Here is a 25,718-nt window from a genome sequence, read left to right on the forward strand (position 1 = left end):
TGTTCAGAGTATGGAGTAGGCATTTTAAAAACATATTTAAAGATGAAGACACACGGGGAAATGTTGAAAACTCATGACTCAATGTATAATTCAACACAAACCTAAAGTTTATGTGTGGCTATGTTCTAAATTTTACATGGTCAAAGAAGAAAATTAATTAAATAGTGAATACCTGTAAAGTAAATAAAAAAGAAATCAAACCACAGAATTCCTTTATGGTGCACATTTAATGATAGGTCATTGTTTCCTTATGTGGTTGAAGGGAGTCCTTTAAGATTTGTTTGGCGCTTCCTCCCTCTGCTGGTCTTTTTACAACTACAAAAATGGAACCTCAAAGACAATTTCAGACCATTTGCTGGAAACAAAACAGTACTGTGCAAACAAAAATAATAAACTTCCTACACAATAAAATACTTTAAAATAGAGTATTTTACACAATGATCATGCTAGTTTTCACACAATGACAATATTTAACTATTTAACTATTAATATGTGGTATTTGAAATATAGTCAACACAGTAGATGAATACTGGAGAAGAAAAAGGTAAATTAACACAACAGTAACACAAATACACTGATAGGATGAGGACGCATGATGTCATCATTACAGTGAAAGCAGTACAATGTCATTTGTCTAAATAAAAACTTATTTCAGAATCAGAATCAAAATCTTTTATTAATCTCACAAGGGGGAAATTGCTTTTTGTTTTGGTATTTTATCACTGGTAAATAAAATGGCGTAGTCACAGTTATTGTTCACACTGAAATTTGGGAATGCATTGGTTTTATTAGGAGCAAGGTAAGAAAAATGTTTAATCATACCCACACAGTTCTCTGCAATAGAGATTGAACCCTTACTACTTTACTACACACATCAAATATTTAAGTAGTAAAGAGGGAAATCTTGTAAATTTCATAGTCTGTGGCTAGTATGTGACCATTAATTAAAAATCTGAAAACTATACATATTGTGACATGTCTGTGACAAGGGATTGATGGATTAATTGTTAAAAGTAAGCACATTTGGTTATGGTCAGTAGACTGCATTACTGGTTCACATGTTGAATACAAGGCCAACACACTCGTGAATTAAATGGTTTTTGACACTGAATGGTGCTTATACATGAAATACAAGTCTTCAGGCAAAAATAAGATAGAACACGAGGAACTATTTTCCTTGTTCTCTCCCCAGCATCTTTGATGCTATGATTCTCTGCGCCACAGGAAGTGCATGATTTGCCTGGGCAATAACATGAGGCTCAATTCCTGAAATGCTCCACAGTTTCCCAGTTATTGCACTCAGCACAAATTGGTTAGGAATGGAAGCATACAAGACACTGTCTCCTATCTGATATGTTCCACTTGATAAAGAGCCTCCAGACGTTGTTTCCCCAATGATTGTGGCCCTATTCAGGTCCTTCATAGTGTGTATAAACACTTCAGCTGCTGACCCTGTCATATGACTGGTGAGGATGTAGATGTCCTTGGATGACCCATACCTTTGACCCCTGACATGAGGCAATGTCATGACCTCTGTCATGGTGGTTGTGGTACGATCAAAGACAGTGTAGAGATGCTGCAAAGGTTCTGCATCAAAAAAGTAGGAGCATAAAAGTGGAATGGCTGTTGAATATCCACCAGTGTTATATCTCATGTCAATTATTAGGGCATCTGTGTTTATTATCTTTCTCCATACTAATTTAATTAGCTGAGATCCAGTGGCCTTTACCACCTCTATATCTGCCATCATGTCAAACCTTAAGTAGCCAACATTTCTTGGCAGAAGCTCAATTTTGAACAAAGCATCAATCATGTATCCTGCTTCTTCAGCAGTAGGGATCTTTGGGACGTCACGAACAGACTCTGGCTCGACATCGCAGTGGAAAACATGGAGCCGGTGATCACCTGAAGTTTCTTTCAGGTCTGTTGTTAACTGAGATGCCAAAGATTCAAAGTCAACCACTGAACGGTAAGATCCATCATCCAGTTTGCTTAGTAGTACCTTACTGGTTTCTAATGCGACTTCATGTATTGCATAGTTTGTTTCTAACAGTTCTGCTGTCTTCTCTATGAGGGACCTGAGCCCTTGGTGGAATTTGACAATCTTGTAGACATGCTCCACGGCTTCATCAGCCAGCACAATGGCATCTGGGACCACACCACCTCCCAGCCAACACTCACCATTATTGTCCAAAAAGTTTATGAAAGGGACAGTAATAGCAATGTCCGTCCCTTCTATTTCAAATGTCTTTGAGTGCATTGTTGTATCAGATGTAATTTCTCCAATAACTGTGCCATAATGTAAGGACTGTATGAGGTAAGAGAACTCTTCTCCAACACTTGCTGTGTAGTAACTAGTCAAAACATAAACCCCACGTTTTGAGCCATAGGCTGGGCCTACAATTTTAAGAAGAGAGTCGTATTCTTTTGATGTGTTGTGAAAACTTTCATATATTGTGAAGAGGTGTTGTTTCTGGGAAGTATTCTTTAGATAAGATAGTAGAAGGACTAGAAATGTAGAAGATCCCCCTGTGTTATAGCGTAGATCAATAATCAGGTTATTAGTGTCTTTGAGGGGCTCCCATACCTTTTCGGCAATAAGCTCTTCTAGCTTATCTCCTACAGACCACTTGACAAACCGGTCAAAACGGAGATAGCCGGTGTTGTGTTGGAGAATTTCCACTTTGAAAATTTCATCCACCAGCTCGTTTAACAGCTTCGTATCATCTGAAATATTGTAAAGGTCGGGGTCCTCTTCTGCATTGGCAACAATGTCCATGTATTTGACTATGAGTCGTGGGTCTTCTGACACAGATTGTAAATGATTGTTAAGTGTCATTGCTAAGTCCTCTTCAGATACAACAGAAAACAGGTCTATAGATTTTAGGTGTTGAAGAATTGTTGAAACTCTATCAGTGAAAGCATAGTACCTATTGATTGTGTCAGAGATAGTCTGCACAACTTTTGGAATGACACTCCTAACAGCCAGAAGGGACTTAGCTTTTATGAATGCTTCCTTGGCAATAACATTGACTGTTGGGGAAACACCACTCACTTCCCAGCTCTTACCTGTGATAGGGCTGACTGATCTTGCCACAGGAACTACTATGTAGAACTCTGACTGAGCAATCCTAATCTTTTGAACCTTAACTGACCCACCAGCAGATCGTTCGCCAACTATGATGGCCCTCTTCAAGTTTTTTAAAGTATATGCCACTGCCTCAGCAGCCCCCATGGTCCGCTTACTGGTCAAAATAATTATATCTTTCTTCTTTCCATACTTTTCACCTTTCATCGATGGCATGGTCCACAGTTCCCTGGTTGTATTTGAGGGTCTGTCATACACGGTATCAATATGAATGAGGGGTACAGAGGCAGAGAAATAAGAAATAATAAAGGGAACTCCTGACAATTCTCCAACTGTGCTATATCTCAGGTCAAAGATCAACGAGGAAGTTTGAGCAATTTTGTCCCAGATGTTGTCCCTTAGCAGAGATCCAAGCTTTGCTGCTGTCTCCTCCCCAATTATCCTGTCCATTCGCAGATATCCAACATTTTTGTCCAATATGTCTAGCTTTACAGAGTTTCTCACCAGTCTGATCAGACGCTCTGCAGGGAGAGATGGCAGCATCTGTGGCATTACTGGAACAAAATTGGGTTCGTATGACACAGTCAACCGTGGATCATTCAGTGCCCCCTGAACTCCGACTGTTAGCACAGCAGCCAAGGTCTTCCTGTCTGATATCAGCATTATTTCTCCACTGTTGATGGCTTGTTGTATGGCCTCCTGCATCCCCACCAGGTTCTCAGGAAAGCAATAGTTGTCTAAAAGAATCTTGGCCATTTCCAACACCAGGGAGGGCTGGAATGATGAGTTGACAGGTAACGGACATAAGAGAAGCATCAATAGCAGATGTCGTACCTGTGGCGCCATTGCCAATATCTTCATCATCTGCAGTTGAAAGAGAAGTACTCACTACTCACTGGACTGTACCGGTTTATAAATCTGTGTCGAGGGATGACGGTTTTTATAGGAGGGAACACTGTCATTCTCTGTTTTTTGGACAACAACATCAGCATAAGAGGCTTTTGTCCCCAGTAAACCTTTAATCACTTTAACTGTGGTGCATCAGCTGGCAGACAATGTTAGACAAACTAATGTGGAGATTCAGTTTTTTCCAGTCAAATAAAATGTATTATTGGATTCTTGATTTTATTTTACCCATTGTCTTCAATGCATTGACACACTTCAATGAAGAACTGATCGATGTCAAAGCCTGATCCAAAGCACTCATACTTCATTACTCTGTCTCCTTTGTCTCTTCTGAAAGCTTCTGGTGGTGTATTGTGGTGCAATTGGTAGCTTTAGGGGTCATGTCTGGGTCGGGCCACTGGTGACATGTTTACACAGTCGGTAGACATGTGACTAAAGCCCTCTTAAAATGCATACAGAATGGAATTTGATTTTAAAAACACACACACTTTGTTATTGGAACAAACTTTCATATCCTTGTCTGTTTTGAAAGTGTTTTTACCTTTTTTTACTCCTATCTTGAAATTTTATGGTAATTTAAAAAATAAATTTTAATTGTATATCATCTTGGTAATGAAGAAAGAATAAATGTGGACAATATTTGCAAGTGTCTGTTTTTTGTTGGATCCACCCTGATAAGATTGTGTTATCTTCATGTTTTAAATATAATTCTGCCTCATGCTGTACTTGATCTACTCTACATCCCAAACAATAATTGCTTTCAAAGATTAGTTTGTCATGTTTTAGAAAAAATAAAAATTCTGAATTACTTTGATACATACATAAGCAGCAAAAAATACAGGACTTACGTGGTTTGAAATACATTAATATCAGTGAATAATTTACATCTCAGTCAAGTAGATCAAGTAAACTCTTGCTATCCTAGTCAACGAGCAGCTTAGTTTGATATTGCCTTTGAAAAAGTTTTAACATACACATTTTAACAATGTCTTCTATGTCTTTATGTGGGTGTATGTATTTGAGAAGGTTCCTGAGTTCTAAAATTTTTGTTGTTTCATTTGGTTCCATTCTATGCATCCTTCAGACAAACAGCTCCTTAAACCCACTAAAGCATTTAGATGGTAGGGATGGTAGTTTACATTTAGCAGCTAAAGCATGACATATTTCCCTCGGCAGTCGAAGGAAAATGAATGCCAGATGGTGAACAGAAATGAGGATATTTTTCTTTATGGTTATTTTTTAAATAAACCCATGTTTTCTAACTTATTAGCCATATAAGCTTCGCAACAAAATTGTTATACACAATGAGAAATGTATTTGTTACAAATGTTTGACTTTATTGGTCTGTCTATTTTTGATTACACAAAAAATAATCAGTAAATTTTTATGGAAGTAAGAGACAGTCAGTGTCAGACTGCTTCAAAGATTTTAACTTGTTAATGTTAGTGTCAGGGATCAAACAGGACTGGTGGAGAGAACCCAAAAGCACGACAGTGAAGCAGGCGGTTCAAGTCCAAAAAACAGGTTTAATATGAAAAGCAGGGGTCAGGTGCCAGGTAAGCAGTCCAAACACCAGACAAGTCAGGCAGATGGCAAGCAGACAGGCAGAGTCCAAAATCAGGCAGTTCATACACCAAAAGGCAATCCAACAAACCAGGCAGACAAATCCAAAAGGGGTCAACAAAAAGCAGGGTCTAACCGGCAGGAATCAAAGGCTGGTGAGTCAGGGCGAACACTAAACAATCTGGCAGGGAACAGAAGGCAGGGCTGGCTTATGAAGTGTGGAGACAGATTGGGGAGTGGCTGCAGGTGTGTGAAGAGACGGCAGGTGTAGGGAATGAAGTAACTGTAGATGAGACAGGATCTGGAATGATAAGACATGTTAGAAAACAAAGAAAAGGAAAGCTTAATAATCCGGAGACATGACAGTTAGTTAGTTACATACTTTATTAATCCCGGAGCTACACTAACAGACACATGCAGCACTAACAGGACATATACTAAACTAAAATATAAACAGTATAAAATAGAATAAAATAACATAAAGTAAAAAGTGAAAGTGAAAATAGCAGGAGGCCCACATTGTGGGTAAGGTACACGCTTCTTACATTGTAAGGCATGTCACTACTGTTGGAGGAAAGCACGACGTCTTCCTCCATGTGTTTGTTTGCTTTCGGGTAGTGAGAATGTTGGAGGTCCAAATAAAGGCTGGAAACGATGAACAGTCCTTCGAAGGTTTATAGCAGAATATTCTGGGCACAAGAGACTTACAGACAAGACCTGTAGCGGTGCAAACAAGTGCAGATAAGAGAGGATCACACATCAATTATACTCTAAAAGGCAGACCGGTGGACGGTGAATCTATTGTTTAACCTCGAAATGTCTGCTCTAAACCAGTTTTTTACCGGTTTCAGTTGGTACATCATGATCTCTAGGTGTTAACACAAAATGTCGAGTCGACAGTTTCACAAAATTATCTGAGAATACAGCATTATTAATCACGCGGACGCTGTGAGGACATATCTATTGCAGACAAAAATTGTTCAAAGATACCAATAGTTATACAAGCATTTCCAAATATGGTCAAACAGTAGATTATTTCCATACAGAACCTTCATGACCTGAGACAGCCTGGGGCCACCCTCACGAGCGCTGAATGATTTGAGACACACACGCACAGATATATTCATACATAGTCCTCACTACCTAATGTCACAACATCACCTTGGCCCCACTACACTGCGGCAAAGGCTGACATCCCATCTCCTCCCCTCCATTCAACTGCGTGCTGACCTCGCAGCCTCCCCCCTGCTCCTCCTGAGAGAGTAATTGTACCCCTTAATAGCGCGGGGCATGAGGGGGGCCTCAGCCTCTCCGTGGAGGCGCTGTGTGACAGCAGTCTGCCTGTGAAGCTGCGTCTTTGCTGGGAGAAGGTGGTGTGCAGGGGGTGGCTGGTGTTGTTCATGATAGCCCTGACTTTGGACATGGTTCTGCTCTCCAGAAGTGTCTCCACAGAGTCCAGGCTCAGCCCGACCACCGAGCCCGCTCTGCGGAAGAGTCTGTTAAGACGATCCATATATCTTTTCCTGGCCCCGCCACCTCAACACACAATGACGTATGACAGCACACTGGACACTACGGACTGATAGAACATAAGGAAGAGCTCAGGACAGATTTTGAAGGAGGCCAGCCTCCTCAGGATGTACATCCTGCTCTGCCCCTTCTTGTACACACAGTTCGAGTTGAGTGACCAGTCCAGTCTGCTGTCAAGCGGCAGTCCCAGGTGCTTATAGTTTCCTACCACCTCCACCTCACTGCCCTTGATGATCACCGGCTGTGGAGAGGGATGTGCCCGCCTGAAATCCAGCACCATCTCCTTTGTCTTGGAGACATTGAGCTGGAGCTGGTTCTGTTGGCACCACTCCACGAAGTCAGCCACCAATGCCCTGTACTCCCCCTCATCACCCCACGTTAGGCCTATAAACAGAGTTTGCGTTAGAGTTTAATTTTATTTTAAAGACTAATGAAGTAGGGTGGCATGGTTGCGCAGTGTTTAACGCTGCAGCCTCACAAAACGGTGGACCCGGGTTCAAGTCCCGCTCTGTGCGGAGCTCTCCCCGTGTCTGCATGGGTTCTCTCCAGGTTCTCCGGCTTCAGGTTGATTGGTCGTTCCAAATTGCCCGTAGAATGAGTGTGTGTGTGCATGGTTGTATGTCTTTGTATGTCGCTCCACGGTGCACTGGCGTCGTGCCCGGAGTGTCCCCCGCCTCACGCCCTATGCCGCCGATATAGGCTCCGGCCCCCCGTGACCCACTGTGGCGGATATAGCGGTGGTAATCTGAAGATAACTGACTGACTGACTAGTTAAGTAGATTTACTTTCTTTTCAGCTCATTATGTTGTGGGCAAAAAGTATATCAATCAATCAAGTTTTATTTATATAGCGCTTAATCATGGCAATAGACATTTCAAAGCGCTTTAACAGACAGAGAAACCCAACTGAACCCTCCAGAGCAAGCATAAGCGACAGTGGCGGGGAAAAATTCCCTCGATGAGGAAGAAACTCCGGGCAGGACCCAGACTCTTTTGGGCGGCCATCCGCATTGACCGGATACTGATGTAAAGACACGCAAGAGTCAGTAAGTTGTCCCCTTCCATGTTATTGGCAATTCTGCCAACTACATTAAAATATTTAAATAGTTTGCACTGTGTTTGTAGATTAATAATAAGGTAGTTTTAACTGTTCTTGATTGTCCTGGTTAATTTTAATAACAGGTATGTGGAGGTCTGCTGGAGTTTATCTGAACTTACTGAACTCACTCAACCTGAAATGATGAACATGAGAGGGATGTTGCATTTTTATTGGACTTTTAATACAGTTATGATTACAGTCCGTCTTCACTTTCTCATGACCATTATGTTGATGCAATCTGCATACACAGTACACATATACATAGTACATGACAATGAAATTGACATTTTTGCCATTGTCTTTATAGATATTGCAAGTTGTCACTTTTTAAATTTGTTTTTGCCAGAATTGTCGTGATGTAAAATATGACAACCTGTTAAAAACAACAGACAGAAGGACATACACTTTCAATGACAAACACTAGGATACCATGACAAATTACTTGCCTTTACTGGTGACAACATCCCGTAGAAGCTTGTGCCTGAAAAGGTCCTGCCATCATCATCATAGCATGTCCATTGTTTTCTCTGTATTCAGGAACATTATGCTGATTTAAATACACTCTTAGAGGAACTTCAGGGGAGACATAATTATAATGTGAAATTGCTAATATTCACATCCGCAATTTAATGTGAGTATATAAGCTGAGAACCTAATGTACAGTCTGTACTAAATATCCTGCAAGTGGATATAAAGAAATTACAATGTATTGTACAGATTTACATTAAAACATACAGAGGACTAGCAAGGGAAACACTTATTATTAAAAGTCATCCTTTTGATGCATGCTGTTCAAATTAATTTTCTTTTAAAGTCATCTTATTAATGGGTCCGCTGTCACAAAAAATAAATATTTGATTTTAAAATTACTGTTGAACATTATCCTTAAAAAAGAAATGGATTTTTGCTAAATTCCATTTTTAGTTTTTATATTTAATTAATTTTTTACATGTGTTTTGCACTTTTACATTTCTTTCAACATAAATATACAATTTTATACATTGTAGCATTCTTAAATATATAATGGATAAATTTTTTTTCAATGTAATTAATTATTTTAGCCCTTGGTGATAATAAGTTTGAGTGACTAACATAAATTCAATATAATTTATTATTTCAGGGCAACTGTGTCAAAAATATACAAACAGATGAATATGTGACCTCCATAATATTATTGTCATGCATGGCGCATGTGTCTCTGTAAGCCTTTTGCAATTTGCCTGCCAACGAGTCAAACAAAACTACCATGTCAACTTTTAAATTGCATACATGTAAGATAGTGAACATGTCAAATATATCCTTTTTTCAATTTATATTGTTGCACTGGGAGGAATATTTGGAATTATTTAACTCAATACAGAAAGATCACTACTACCAGGTAGATGCTACCTTGGTAGCTAGGATGTTACATTAGCATTTTTTGATTACTTTCCTTCAGCTTGACCAACAGAGGACATGACTATAGAAGAGAACTGAATAATATATAGCATTTAAATCATTATAGTCACCTCCAGAATACACAATTGTCTGTGACTACCTGCATCCACACTCTGCCACCTTCATCTCCTCATATAGGTATCGGATGGTGAGCCGTCCATTCTCCTGATACATGACTGTGATGGGGTCCAGTTTGATGGGAACACAGCAAGCCATGTTAGCCTTGTCAGGGTCCCTGATGTTAATAAGCGTCTGGATGACAGCGTGTTTTGATGTAGTCATTCCGTCTGTCAGTGGGTGGTAACACAGCCCTCGACATTCGAAAGCGTCATATTCTGGAGGTGCCACAATCCAGATGTCCCAACCAATGTCTTTAAAGTTGACTCTGAGAGACGTCCGCCTGCAGTATTCCCTCTCCACCCTCCTTTTCTTTCTCCGTGGTTGTGGAACCTCAGCAATCTGGTTTGCAGGTTGATCTCTGTTCCAGTTGGCACCCGAGTGTAAGATAGTTTCTTCTTCATGGAGGATCATCTCTCTTAGTTCCTTCTTTGCCTCTCTCCTCCTACTGCCCAGGTCGTCTGAGAAGACTATTAACGCAGCTGAAGAATTATCTCCAACAGATAAGCTCATCATAAAGCAACCTGTTCCTTCTCCACAATCCGTTCTATCCACCACTACATCAAAAATTGTTGCTCCGTGGCCCATCCTGATCCAGTTCTTAATGGCTGTGGTCACGTCCAATGTCTCCCACATGCTCTGTGAACCTGTGACCTCTTTTCCAACTAGTAGCCGGGATGAAGACGCAAATTCATTGTAATCCACTTCATAGACTTTGACAGTGGCCTGGAAGTTGTTGGAGCTGACCCCTGACTCAGCCTCTGGGAGGAAGAAGAGCTGTAGTTCAGCAGTAGTGATCATTTCATGTCTGGGGATACTGACGTTGAACTGCAGCCTGTGCTTTGACTTTGTGCCATTTGTCACAGAGAGAGTGATTTCTGTTGGATTGGCAAAAAGAAAGCAGTTGGTTTATTTGAGACAGTTGAGATTAGACTTCATTTTATTCCATAAATATCAGTAAAAGAAAAGATTTCTGTGGATATTTTAGGGCTACTTACTACCATGTCCTATTTGTCTGTTTCTTGAGTTGTTGTAACAGTGACTGTTTGAGACTTGTTGCTAATATTAGTATGCTAGGGAAACAGTTTTTACTTACTGAGTACAAACTACAAGCACACTGTCTCATAAATGTTGTACTTAAAAGAATGTGTTATAATATTTAATCTTTATCAATATTTCTAATTTCCACAACTATGTTTTCTTGAAGTTGTGAATGTAGCACTTAAAGGAAAAACATTTGACTCACAATGTGGACCCTCAAAGAACCTCCTCGAGGCTGAGGGTCAGGCACCATTTCCACAAATGCAGATGAATATATATTATTTCATCCACTAAAATGAGTGTTATTTACAAACTACAGTGGCAACACTGTTCCAAGTCTTTGTTTCCAACCTATTCCATATCTCACCATCTGGACATTTCAGTTAATATAAAAGCATTTTGTGTGTGTGTGTGTGTGTGTGTGTGTGTGTGTGTGTGTGTGTGTGTGTGTGTGTGTGTGTGTGTGTGTGTGTGTGTGTGGAGCATTCTCGCCTTTAAATTACCCCATTTCAAATCCCCTGGGATACTTTAAATGCTATTCTCTACCAAAGACTCGAGGACCCAAAAAAGATGAGAGACAATTACTATGAGAAAAAACTGAATGTAGTTCATTGTACACTTTCGATTTTATATTATATTTTTTCCAGTGAATACTGGGATACTTTTACATTAAAAACATGTGAGAAGTAGAAATTTGAGAGAACGAGTAGCCAGTAATAATAGAGATCACCTGCCAAGAAGGCTGGGAACCACTGGTATAGAGCTCTTTATTTTGCAAAAGTGATGCTAAACATTCATCTAAAAGCTATTGCACTAAGTCTAACTCCAGATTTTCTTTACATTCAAAAGCTATCATGGATAACAATATCCAGGCAGGTTCTAGTAAGTGTATTACTATGGTGATGACTAGAAGACAGGGTAGGGTGTCTTTATTGACAGACCATTATGGTAAACCAGCGTAAAGTTACACTCTGTTCTTTTGTGCTCTGTACCTTGGACAGTGAAGCTTCGTATGACATCAGACTGAGGGATTGATGAGCTGTCCGAGGCATACTTGTCATAAAGCTCCATCATAAACTGAGGAGGGGAGATCCTACAGTACTCTTGAGGAACATCCGACAAGTTGAGTTTCCTCAGAAAGTCCTCCTTCATGGTTCCCAGGAGGTTCTCCATCCTTGAATTAGTGTCGTCCTCCTCCAAAAGGTCTTCCTCTGACAGCTGAGAGTAGAGTCCCTTATATTCCTTGCCTTGGATGTCATTATTGAGAGGTTTACAGGTGCAGGAGCTGATAAACACCACCAGACTGAAATATACCTGAAAAGAGAATGATGTGGAACTCTGCATTTTGAAATCAGATTCTTACAAAGTTCCTGAGCTAGCACAAACTTGACCTTCTTCCCAGCTTGAAAACAGACTTTGCAATGACAAGGTTTGAAAATGGTGATCCACAATGGAGAGGATCACAGTGCTGATGTCCGCTCCCATGATCCCAGAATAAACAGGGGGACTTGTGTCAACCAAAATAGTAGCATGTCCATGCTTATCACTGTCTTTGATGCCTTCTTTTAAACGTTGTTAACATTAGACGGTTGGCTGCTAATGAAGACTCTGTAAACACTTTGCTGCGATAATGAGGGAGGCAGTGGAAACTGTGAGGTTACTGACAAGCTGACCGTCTTTTCCCAGCTTAATATTTAAACTAGTGAGCCCAGTGGAATCAGAAGCAAATCAAACAGCAAATTGGCCAAATGTAAGATATGTAGTAAAATATTGAGTTAACGAATACATTTGTCTTGACTATTAATTGTAAACTAACTTGACAGTACAAAGAGAACAAACCCCATGGAGACAGCTTAGTTTCACTGTTGTTTCCAAAAACAATAGTCCAAAGATACTTTACATTTAATGCTCAACTGTTCCACCCACAGCAATCTCTGAAATAGTTTTTGTGTTGCTCAAAAAGCATACTTTACATTATGGAAAAAATAGTACAAAGAATCCTGAATCCACACCTTTGTTTAGATCTATTGCAAAGCGTTATACGTCCTTTGCTGTTATGAGTCCAACTCTACCACCAAATCTTGTGAATCTCTGTCCAGTAGTTTTCCTGTAAGACTAAAGAGAGAGGGACAAACCTCTGTGAAAAAAATACATAAAAGTTAACTTTTGTTTCAAAAATATTGCTTGAGTCTTTGGAATCTATGTCCAGCTGGTGTTGTCTAGTACTGTAGCACCAGATGCTCAGTGAGGTAAATACTGCACTGACCATTACAGAATCTGCAGGAAATCTTTGTGTCCTGCAAAATAAGCTTCAGACAACAAGCAATCTCCGCCAAGTCTGTCACCCAACATTTCATTTCAGAATTTTGAATCAGAACCAGAATTTTTGAATCAGTGCCAGAAACTAAGATAGAGGTCTAAAATAGAAGACATGTTGAGTAGTATTAGACTAAAGGTTTTTCTGTTATTCATATCCAGATATACTGTATGTGATTGGTATTTTTTTTAATTTAATATGAACATGAATACATAGATATTTTACTGATTAATACCACAAACATTTATCAGTAATACTAAGCTTGTAGTTAAGGTTGGGATTAATCTTAGCTAGTAACAAGCTAACCAAGAGTCATCTGAAGATGGCATTTCTTCATGACCCCCACAAATAATTGCACAACAAAATTAGTATATGCCAAATCCTCTAATGGAACTTAAACATTGATGGTGGAGGCCTTCATTGCCACATCCTGCGTAGATGATGACATCCGCCCCTTGTCCCCCTGGAAGTTTTGAGCCCCAACCATAAGCCACTGAGTTTGGGGACGTTGGCCCAAGACAGGCCTTGGTATTCGTGTTTAAAATTCAAATACCATGGTTTTCCATTCATGTGGTGACCCATGTTTTAATACAACTGCACTGATATTTAATGAAAACTCTTTTTTATGCCAGGAAATGCAGAGGTAGCCAAATGTTCCTTAAATGGACATACAGCTGTATAAAGTGTTGTGCAGCTTTTAATGTCTCTTTTTGCGAGGCAGAGGGGTACAGTATAAACTCAGTTTTAAATAACTGCCACAGTAAAGTTGGAGAACTCGCATTCAAAAGTTGTATTTAGCAACACCAGCTTCCATTGGAAGTTGTGTAATGAACTTGAGTCCATTATACAAATTAATACCTGATTTGGGTCTTTAGCCATTCCTGGGAACAAAGCCTCTCTGCCTTCAAGTACTGGGAAAGTGGTAGAAAATGGTTTTCTACAGAGAAAAGAGATTCCTGATGTGGTTCAAGATGCTGATATGAGTCTGAGAGGGAAGAAGGGAAGTACAACTGCAGGCTATAAAATCAAAACAATGTGCAGAAAGCTCCTAAAACACATCAAAGAAGGAAAAGGACTCTACGTGGGTTGGTCGCTGAACAATAATATGAACATTTATATATTTAACACAAAAAATACACAATTTTTTGGAAATGCAGCTCATTTCCATAGCTCTTGATTCTTTTGTTTTAAAAGAGGATTTATTATATATAAACCAATATATCAGATCAAATTGTGTATCCAGTATGTATGGATTCAACTGCCATATGGAAAGTTATTGTAAGGTAATTCTCTAAGTATTTACTTAACATAATTTTCACTAAAACTTATGAATGTCATTAAGTATTTTGACCATGTAAAATTCAGTTTATATCTTTAGAAGGTATACATCATGTCTATTAATTTGTAAACGACACATCACATAACTATTTAAATATACTTTGAACCATACAGTCCGACACATGTACACATTTCTTATTTACCTTGAGTACCTACTTTTATTACAAACTGTACAGGTTTGATAAACAGCATGTATCTGTTAAAGGGAAATACTGAAGTGCCACGGGAAGTGCTTGAACTTCCTCCTTCAAAATATTTCAGTCCTTTAAGTTTCAACAAAATGCCCAGCAGATAGCAGCAACGTGCTGTTTTTCCCTCTGCGCTGCATCACTTTGCAGAAGTTATCTGCACTAAGTTACAACTCTACAAGTTTTGCTATATACAAGATATAAACAATAGCTATTGAAAAAATTACCTCTCATGCATGAATAACATTTGTTGCAAACATATGGGAGGTGTCCAATAACAACATGGGCCACTGTAAGTGACATGATGCGAATAAGAGTACTGTAATTCAGTTTGCATTAGTAGCTATAGTATTTACATGACAATGTTTTTTGAATTTGGTAAGATGGAAATGTGCTGCCATGCAACTCATGAGTCCCTTAAACCTTCCTGAGTCTGTGAGTCACAGTGCAGTTTGACCAAAACTCAGCCGAATCCTACAGATGGGGACAAACACTGAACACTGAACAGACACAATTGATATCCAGATATTTAGTCCAAGCTGTGACTGAGGAAAGTAAAGTTTTCTCTAATTCACTTTTTAAAAGTGGAAATATGCAGAAAAAGGGACTGAAAAACTTTTGAAGCAACAACAGATATGAAGATCCACTCAGAGGTTGTGTATTTAACTATAAAGTCTTTAGTTCTTTATATTAGGGCCATCATACACATATTTAAGTACACTTCTCTACTACTTTTGGAAGAACAATAGTACCAGTTAAATAAGCAGAAAAAGCTGAGGTTATGTCCAATCATGACAGAGATTGGTCCTGTATCCAGCGGAGATCTCAGCTGAAACTCATGGGCTGGAGCCCAGCTGTCCTTACCTCTCCCGTCCTCTGTGATGTTGAAAGGTCTTTGTAATATGTCCTGAGTCTTCATTACCGACCCTATCGACAGGCACAGGTATACACAGACATGCCGGGGTAAACTTTTAGCACCATATTCCTGTCAGGATCGAGGAAAAGAACGCTGAGAGAACTCATCTTGTCTGGGACACAGCATGGTTCAGGGATGCCGGGGACGATTCCAACAGCTTTGACGATGCTCTGGATGGTGGCATGATTAGAAGGACGCACAACCTGAGGAAATAAATAGTTGGATGGTATTAAAACATGCTGCTATACAATAAGCATTGTCTCATTCTTAGTTTGTGATACAAGACTTTCACCCTGGAGGCTAGAGTTCAAATCTCATGTGAAGTTAATGTGTAATTGATCTTTTCTTAACCTTAACCCTCACCTTGTTGTGTCTTTGTTTATTGCAGTTTCTATTTTATTTTAAGCAGCATGTTAGAATGATTTTGCTGAGGTAAGGTTTCCAATGCTTAAGGGTATTGTCTGGATGAGATGCACAAGAGTGTGACAAAGCATCACCATGTGAGAAGCCGGGATACAGTCACAAATTCCTGTTTCAACTAATCCCTGAACAGAAATACATTTACAACAGAAAAGGCGATGCAAACAAGTGAGAATACATGACGTCACAACATGTATTTTGTGCATTTTTAAACTGTTATCATTCTACAAATAAAACTCATGGCAAAATGACATCAGTGCTGCATGAACAGGGTCTGTATGTGATGAACTCCTCAGATGTCTGCATAAAAGTTGCTCTTACTCACTTTAGGGATGGGGAAACCACAGGTCCCAGCGCAGTAGTAGGCATCAAATGACTTTGGTGCCAAAACCCACTCGCTCCAGCCAATGTCAGTGAAGTCCACCTTGAGGTAGCGCCTGGAGCAGACCCTGGGTTCACTCCACTGTCTCCTCCGGGCCTTTTTCATTGTCCTCTCATCAAAGGTCAGAACCTGGGGCTTATTCATGGCCCCGTTGCTCTCTTGACCCTGCTTCTTTCCTTTAACTACTGCTTTGGTTTTTGCAGGGAAATATGTATTCTGCCACAGCTCGTGATTCTTCAAGGTGTTGTAACGGACCTCTGGAATATCATTTGTCTGGATTTGGAGATGAAGCTCCCTACGGGTTCTTGAGGCTGAGGCTGAAGGGGATGCGTCCTCTCCAACAGGGAAGGACCCGTAGCGCTGGAGTGACAAAGCCACACTATTTGGCTCATCTATAGCTCTATCATCAGCGTATACCAAGATGTATGGCAGGTTGACTGAAGACAGTCGCTCTTGGCTTTGCGGACTCCTCTGCTGCCCCTCATCTGCTCCAGAACTCATACTGAACTCCACCGTGACCACATGCACCTTGGCATCCCTGGCATTTTTCATTACCATCGTTATATCCTTAGTTTGCCAAGAGCCTTTATTGAGAGGAGTCAGAGTTATGTTTCCCAGTTGTGTTGCAAAATCGGAGTTTGGGGAGGATCCATAATAAAGGAGCTGCAGGGAATGATGATAGTATTGCTGGAGGCCCATTTGCGAGTGGCGAGGCTTTCGGAAATGCCATGAACGCTGGTGGTGATGGTGACGCTTGTAGAGGAAGTGAAAAGAGGCAAAGAGAATGAGCTCTGAGTCCTGGATGGAGGACAGGTTGAACTGGAACACATCTTTGCCATTCATGACTCCTAGAGTAGTCAAAGAGAAAGTAATAAATTAAATTGAAAGAACAAGTTCTTAAAAAAAAAAAAAACACATGACAGAATCATTCTTGTTTTGGTCAATGATTTTTCTCATTTGTCTCTTGGTTAAAAAAAATAAATCATAAATTGCCTTAAACTTTTGTGCTCTTCTTTCTGTTCAGTCATCTCACTCGGCAATGTTTGACTAACGAGATCTTGTTTTTAACACATCTGACTGACATTAGCAGCAAGATGGAAAATATTAAGCTTAAGTGTCAGCGTCATGCATGACCAAAAACCTCATCCTATGTCATTACACACTTTAAATCCAGAATGTCACACATCTACCACAGCATGTAAGACTAACACTGAGTCTGTGCAGTATAGGTTTGTTGATAGCATATGGAAATGCTTACAGGAGAAAAAGCTCCTCTGAGGCTCTTTGCTGTGCAGCGGCGTCTGAGTGTGATAATAGGCCCTTGTCTAACACCTAGACTGGAGCAGCTACTGGGTAACTAACAGTGCTGGAGACTTTAAGTCCACCGTTCACTAAATCACAACACTGACGAAGCATAAAAAGGAAGATGCTTAGCCCAAAGGGGAACGACAAAGGGGAAGGGCCTGTATGAATGATTTAACACCTGTGTTTAGGACTTTTACAATGTGACACTGATGATAGAATCAAGACCAAGTTATTTGTTTAAGATTTCTCAATTTCTCCTGTGCCTATAAAATGTTAGTCTGCAAATAAAACTCAATAGAATTTAAAGAAATAAAACAATTATAAATTACGTTACATTTATTTTATATAATCAAGAATATGCTAATTAAAAGGTTAGCATATTATAAAAAGTTTCTATCAAATGAATTTGCTTTCATGTTTTTTTAAGAACACACAAGAACATAAAAAGCCGTCTACCAAACCGAAAAACAATTAAATAAGAAAACTAAGTTAAACGTTTTTAAAAGAATGTTCAGTTAATATTTTCAAGCAGTCAAATTGTGCTTAAATGTTTGCAGTCATCACTGAGTGGATCTCTCTCCACAATTGTTCGTGGGATTAATAAAAAACAAAAACAAAACATGCGGTCACTCACGGGGGACTGCTTTGAAACTTCTGACAGTGTTTCCGTCCCTGTGGATCCGTGGCTCCTTACTGTACCTCTCGTACACTTTGAACATGTTGATGGAGACCATGTCCTGGTTTGCGCTCTTATGCGTAAAAACGCGCTCCTCCACAGCCGATCGGAAATCAGCCCTTTGACGCAAGGCTTCACCAAGACCCCAGCAGGACTCCAGGATCAGAAATAAATGTAGAGTATGGAAAAGCCAACTTGCCATGGCTTACTATATTGAATATGAATCCAGTCAGAAAATTTGAATTATTGAAACAAAGATGCACTCCGTGTGTTTCTCGCTGGTTAATGCCCACGTTGACCTCCAGCTGCTTTCCCAGGTAAGCCGTGACAGACCCACTCTCCACGTTTGGGGGTTTGCAGTTGTTTCTACAATGAGAGGAGATGGAGAAAGTCGCACGCACGAAGCTCTGATGCTGAATGACAGATGGTGACGCCTTGGAGCGCGCAGCCAACGAGAGACGTAGTTCTGATTAGCAGTGAGTCCAGAATGGAATAAATTCCCATTAGAATACATCCGGTCTGTTAAATGTGACCATTTTCCACTGGATCACTGAAACTTTTCAAGTCAGGTTCAAAGATCAAAACCGAGCTGCGACCCTAGACATAACAGCATTTCTTCGTAACTGTTATTTATGTTGTGTTTCACGTCTGAAAAGGACGTTTTAATGAGAAGGTCTGCAGTCAAAATCGTGGATTCGCAACTTAAGAAGTTGATGAGCTGTAGAATGGAACTCAGTAAAGTTATCCAGTATTTTCTGTGCGATGTGTAACAAAGATAAAGCCAGGGTCCGTGCCTGGAGACGCAGCAACATTTAATGTTTCGTGTCTTTGTTCATTCTTCAACCCAACTTCCTGAAATCCGTTCAGTCTAATTTCTCCTGACCGACAAACAGCAACAAGCAACGCTTTTCCATGTTTAAAACGTTGCAACTTTACGGGTTTCTTCTTTACAATCAGGCTTATTTAATGCCATTATTATTTTATTTTCCTTATATGGATACATTTTCTAGACAATTTTCCTCTTCTTCTTTTATTATTATTATGAATATAGAACTTTAATTTATTTTTCACAGTTCATGTAGGGGATATTTGTGATTACAATTAAATAAAACTTAAAGAAACAATCAAATAAAAATAAGAGGCAAATGAAATCACACATAAATAGAAATACAAAGACAAAAGTTTATATCACACAATCAAATGAGCTGCAAAAATAAGCAACCAACTTCAAAGCCAGGTTAAAAACAATACCAGTAATGAAGAATTGAAACGCAGCAATTCATTCATCCATTTTCTGGACCTGCTTCATCCGCTGTTTTCGGTCTCGGATACAGCAATACAATACAAAAATAAATAAATACATGTAAACACAGGGAGAACATCAGTAGGTTGAAGATACTATATTGTGAAGTACGTTAATTCTCAACTGCCATTTTAAAAACTTTCATCCTTCTTAGGTTGGAATATGATTCTGGTGCAAGGATACAAGAGGATGCTTTTCTCATTTGTCCAATTCTGAAAAAGCAAAAGACAATCAACATGATGATAAACAAAACTCAGTCAGTCCTATTTGGGATTCAGTTCAGATAAGATAAAAAGGGGGTGACATGATCTCTCTTTCTTGTTCTGGTGTAAGTCATGCAAGAACCTTATTAGTTCTGTATGAACAATTTATAATTTAGCAATGGATGGTTTTGCAACAGCAAACTATAATTCAAAGAAGCCATCAGAAGGTTCTTTGTCATCATCAGGAAATTCTTTCTCTGCATTTGACCCATCTCTGAGCAGAGGAATATCCAACCTCATGACATCTTTAGCTGACCCTATCCCTCACAGTTAATAAATTCTATTGGACACTTAAAATCAATCCAATTAGACTGGATTTCACTGGTAGTAAGTGACCATTTCTGATTACAAAAACAATACAATTTTCAACCACTTCAAGTAAACAGTGTGTGGGGACTAAAATGCAGATGCTATCCGAACCTCAGGATGACAGGCAGCCAGTGGTAGAAGGAGGACCGCCTCACCAATTTTTAGGGTCTGTCTGCTTTCTGTGTTTCCAATGCAACACAATAGTTTCCCTGTGAGAGAGAGGGAAGCAGGGTAGAGTCAACACAGGTCAGACAGCTATTAAAATACCTCGTACTGGTCCTGAGGGAGATCACAACGGTCTCTTTGACACCATCGACTCTAACATCAGGGATAAAGGGCTTTTCTAGGACTGGGATCCCCTTCAGTAAAACACTGGTGTGTTTAAAAGTTGTACTGCTTCAGTGACGGTGTAAGATAACATCTGTCTCCACTGGGAACTATTGAAACTCTCTTATCACTCATTATGAGGTTTTCTAATTGCTTGTAATTTTGGTTAGACAAAATAATGTTGCTCTTGTAAGCTTTCCTTTCATGGTGTATGGTTTTCTTTACGTTTGGTTTCAAAATAAATTAATGTGGGATGAGGGAAGATAAGGATGAAAAGACTCTTAAATCTTTTATAAGCTCTCTACACCATTAAAAATGTAATAATGATTTTATATGATTCCTAAAAGAAGAACAACTTATGTTTACCCGGAAGAAACATCTTGTGGTGTGTGAGTAGTGACTTTTCTCTCTCAGAAGCAAAGGCAACGGCAGCCATAGCTTGATTTCTAACCAGGCCCTTGGGATCAGAGGCTCTGAGAGCTGCTTGATGTGGTCATTGAACCACAAACCCCCCTAAGAAGGTTCCCTCTTCTGGGAAGATGTTTGGAGGCACAAAGTCCCTGACTTTGTCATTGATGGCCACCATCAATCCATTACTAACAATTACATTTTTAACCATGGCTGCAAGCTTTTCCTCAATTTATCCTTCTATTTTTAGCTGTCTAAATGTAACCAGTAATCCAGTTTGTGAATTAATTTTTTTCCCTATGTGTGCAAATATGTAGAAGTTATTTGTAAATCATATTCAGCAGTAAGAAATGACTGCAGCCAAAAATTCATGCACAAGTTCTGAAATTGAAGATTTGAGATCATTAAAACCTAATCTAATATAATATAATCTAATATAATAATCTAATCTATTGGGGATTTATTTTTCCGTCATTTGCGGATTACAGCGATCCCTTGCTTGTTCGCACTTCAAGATGCACGGTTTCACTGCACCGCTGATTTTTAGTAGGTTGTCATGTGATACTGTGACCGAATCCGTAAGTGTGCTGGGTTCCGAGATTCATGGAACGCATCACACTACAATGAAATGGGGAGGGTTCATAAACATTCAAATTACCGTTAATAATAAAATAAATAGTTTGACGCTATATCGCGAATTTCGTTTTTTTCACAGGTGGCCCTGGAACGCATTGACCGCGAGTAATGAGGTATTACTGTACTATAATTACCTTCATTTAGGCTGGTTGGTGACGACGTGTTTGTGACCTTCAAGGTTCCTCAAAAATTGCCAACAGAGAGAATGAAATCAGGTCAGTCTCATTGATATAACCCAAAAACAACATATCAATTGTAGAACAACCTCTGTCCAAAACCATTGACAGAGGAAAGCTTGAAAAAAAGGAAGACTTTTTATAGTAAGGAAAAGGATTGAAAGAACGGCAGGGTAAGGATCTCTCTGTGTTACAGATGTCACACGTACAGAATATATTATTCACGTTATACTTTATACACACTCCAATGAGAGAAACATCTGAAACATGACGATAGAATTGGGTTCAAGAGCATGATTTCAGGTCAATTAAGACAGGTCAATCAAGACTTAATCTGGGTAGAGAAGTGAAATTCAGCCCTACAATTCTCAATGATGTCTTCAGTGTTCCGTCTTTACGCATGACATCATCACAGCATTCCCCTTCCTATTAATTTGTCAATTTGAATAAATAATTGATGCTTGCTTTGGAAAAACGTTAGTCTTCTCTCTGGTTAAACCACTGAACCAAAACTGTCTCACCACAATGATTAGCTTCCACTTCCGGGGTAATTTAAGCCCTTATGAGTGCTCGTCACATCCATAGCAAACTTCAGGAGACCTCTTGCTTCACAGTTTCACAGAAAAGTCAGAGCAAATGACAAAGCACATGATTTGTTGATTTGATTAGATGAAATGAAAACGAATATTCAGTGATCATAAAGACACCTCATCATCAGGAGTTAGCAGCCAGGGTCCAAAACACGTCACCCTGGTGACCAACATAGGTGCCAGAATAAGAGTCACTATAGTAGGTGTTTCATACAACGGTTTTCCCACCGTAAGGATTGTTTTTTTTTACATGTTCTATGAATAAACTGATGGAAGAAAAGTTGTCAAATGTTCAGCGCATTATGCTTTTTATGTTTTGCCAACTTCAGCTGTTTGGAGGAACAAATAAAGATCAAATAGCCTATCTTATTTTAGCATAAAGAAAGGAATACAGGGAAGCAGCCACTGGTCCTGAATGGTTAGCTTTGTTGATTTTGTCAGGTTTACTTATAAAGAGTGAAGTCAGTTGGAGAAAAAGTGAGACTATCATGTTAAGCCAATCAGAAGAAGACTATGACCCAATCAAGAACATCAGGCAATCACATATAATCTGATAATTTACTTCTTGATCCCTCAGGCAGATAAGAAACAGAGTCTTACCATAAAAAGTGTGCCCCTGTTTCTAGTATTTATACTAACACAAGAATTTGATGGCTACATATCTAGGATTTATGCAGACTGAATCTTGTTGTACCTGAAAATGTTGAATTGCAATATACTATATTAATCATTTATATGTCACCAAAGGTATGTTCCATTTTTTCCAGTTTTTGTCTTTCACCACACAAATGAGCTAGAAATGTTAACCAACGTGAAAGGCTTTATTTATTTTGGGATTTCTGTACTGAAGATAAAATGATTGAGAACCAGTGTAGTTGTACAGTAATAGAAGTACCAGGGTAGAAGGCGAGCCAAAAATCAGGTCCTTTATTAAACATTGAATCTCTTTTAAAATTCTCATCTTTTATGACATCATGGGTGAGTCAAGTCTCCTCCACCTCCCTCTCCTTTGCAGGATAAAATGGGGAGTGTAGCCCCTAAAATATGCTCTCATTCACAGAGTATTTGCCTGGGGTGCTCATCAGGCCAGGGAGGAGGATAGACAAGCTCACCATGTTTCTTTTGGCCCAAGACCCCATACTTCATCCTTCCCCTTTCCCCCTCCTCTGCCTCTTTTTGACTTGTTTTCATACTGCCGGCTGGAGCTAAATGGCCATTCATGCTTGTTGCCTTTGGATATGGATGTTTGTGTTTGTGTTTGTGAGTGTATGTGTGAGAGAGCCTGGGGGGCATGACATCCTTTTGTCTGATGTCTGCCAAGCCATTCACACACACACACACACACACACACACACACACACACACACACACACACACACACACACACACACACACACACACACACACACACACACACACACACACACACACACACACACACACACACACACACACACACACACACACTCACCATGCCAGAATCCAGTCTGGACCTCCCTCACTGAGGGTCCCAGCTATGCCACTTCAACTCACATCAACATCCGTCAACCCCAGAGTGACACACACACACACACACACACACACACACACACACACACACACACACACACACACACACACACACACACACACACACACACACACACACACACACACACACACACACACTCACCATGCCAGAATCCAGTCTGGACCTCCCTCACTGAGGGTCCCAGCTATGCCACTTCAACTCACATCAACATCCGTCAACCCCAGAGTGACACACACACACACACACACACACACACACACACACACACACACACACACACACACACACACACACACACACACACACACACACACACACACACACACACACACACACACTTTGTTCTCTATGGGAAATATCCGGTTGTCTCATGAATCTGTGCTACATAGCTGCAGCAGTGCCAGCTGAGAGTGGAATGTCTGCTGGAGTCAGAGGGGAAAGTAATGCGCGACAAGGTTATGACGATAAAACACTGCAAATTGCACGACATAGAAAAAATGACTGACAGGAGAGTTCAACTGTATTTATTCATTCATGCAGAACATGGGCAGCTGTCAGAGAAGTCATCAGCGTTATGTCTGTGACATGGTTATCTATGTTATAAAGGTCTGGTTATGAATGTGAGTTGCGAGAACTATTTATATATCATTTTTGCATTTAAAAAAAAAATATTTGACAGGTTCTGTTTTTACATCTAGATGTGAAAACTATATGGTCTTGGATCCCCTTTTGAAAACTGCAATTGCAGCCTAGAAAATGACATCCGTGTTAATCTTAATAATCATATCAAACTTGAAAGACCACTGACAACAGTTGTAGTAAAACATTTAATTTGTGGCAGAGGGGATAATAAGTCTACTAGACCCAGGATGACTGTGACGAAAAGCCATCAATCCTGAGCAGCAGCCGCATAAATCCCCCATGAGCCCAGAGATATGTGATGCTGATGAAATTGCGAAATTGTTGATTTTGCAATGAATAGAGACGACTAATTCCTCAGTTGTTGATGGGAAATGTTCCTACAGGCTTAGGTTTTGTTTGCTATCCTCTTTATCAATGCAGTACAAAACATACAGTGTTTAGCATTTGTCAATATTTTAGGTCAGGACCCCTGCTAAGGAATGGACTCATGGGTAAGCCAACAGGGTAAACAAGAACTGTAGCTTAAATGTGGATCAATTTCCCCATCAGTGGTGGGTTCATGATGGATGTCAGTTTAATTAGTCCCATTATAAACAACATCAATGGATCACTCAGGTTCAATCAGAGTATGTCTCCTAAATAAACCCTGGAGGGTGTGATAAATTCATGGAAAGCTCTTTTGGGTTCTCTGAAGCGTGTTGGTTCTTTCTCAGTCTCCATGCTGTCTGTGCCCCTCAGTAGATGTCAGCTTGACCCTGTGCCACAGGGCTGTCAGAGCCACACATGAGGACTGGCTCATTTATCATCTCGCTGTAGACAGTGCGTCTGATGACTAACCGAGGTAATGAGGTGCTATTGTCTGTGCAAGGGCCTCTCTCCAGAGATCCAACTAGCATGTACAGAATCCAAAACCACAAGAACCTCAACAAACCCCACATGGCACCACCCCCATGTAGCTCCATGTAGACAAGGCCAGCAATCAGTATGATGGATTTCATCCCCTTACACAATTTTCCTCAAGTGGCCCAATTAGGAAAATACTTTTAGGGATTGTTTTTTTCCTCCTTTTTTGAAAGTTAGGTTTTCCTTGTATCTTCTCGACTTGTCCTGTGGTTGATGTGCTCTATTATAGGGGAAAAGATGGATTGGGTTTAAGGAAGAAAATTAGTTTCATTATGTTAGGGAATAAGGAGTTGAGGAAATCCTTCTTG

The 25,718-nt window shown here is 39.8% G+C and overlaps 3 protein-coding genes across 3 annotated transcripts; all 3 read right to left on the reverse strand.

Moving 5' to 3' along the window:
- Window positions 1-336: 336 nt before the first annotated feature.
- irbpl (interphotoreceptor retinoid-binding protein like) lies at window positions 337-3,940 on the reverse strand. Its single transcript, XM_068305613.1, has one exon. It carries the CDS (start codon window positions 3,932-3,934, stop codon window positions 1,169-1,171), a length of 2,766 nt encoding a protein of 921 aa, XP_068161714.1. The 5' UTR covers window positions 3,935-3,940; the 3' UTR covers window positions 337-1,168.
- A 5,310-nt stretch (window positions 3,941-9,250) lies between these two features.
- gdf2 (growth differentiation factor 2) lies at window positions 9,251-12,515 on the reverse strand. The gene is given in 4 exon segments (XM_068305905.1): window positions 9,251-10,617; window positions 11,773-12,094; window positions 12,172-12,231; window positions 12,233-12,515. Coding segments are annotated over 4 exon segments (1,314 nt in total). The 5' UTR covers window positions 12,266-12,515; the 3' UTR covers window positions 9,251-9,718.
- Window positions 12,516-14,291: 1,776 nt separating this feature from the next.
- On the reverse strand, window positions 14,292-18,673 carry LOC137588553 (growth/differentiation factor 10). The gene is made up of 3 exons (XM_068305691.1): window positions 18,281-18,673; window positions 16,285-17,189; window positions 14,292-15,742 (listed from the first exon to the last, which is right to left on the reverse strand). The coding sequence occupies exons 1-3, from the start codon at window positions 18,522-18,524 to the stop codon at window positions 15,551-15,553; spliced, it is 1,341 nt and encodes a 446-aa protein (XP_068161792.1). The 5' UTR covers window positions 18,525-18,673; the 3' UTR covers window positions 14,292-15,550.
- Between the last annotated feature and the right edge of the window lie 7,045 nt (window positions 18,674-25,718).

This window comes from Antennarius striatus, chromosome 21 (assembly GCF_040054535.1).
Source record: "Antennarius striatus isolate MH-2024 chromosome 21, ASM4005453v1, whole genome shotgun sequence".
Taxonomy (NCBI): Eukaryota; Metazoa; Chordata; class Actinopteri; order Lophiiformes; family Antennariidae; genus Antennarius; species Antennarius striatus.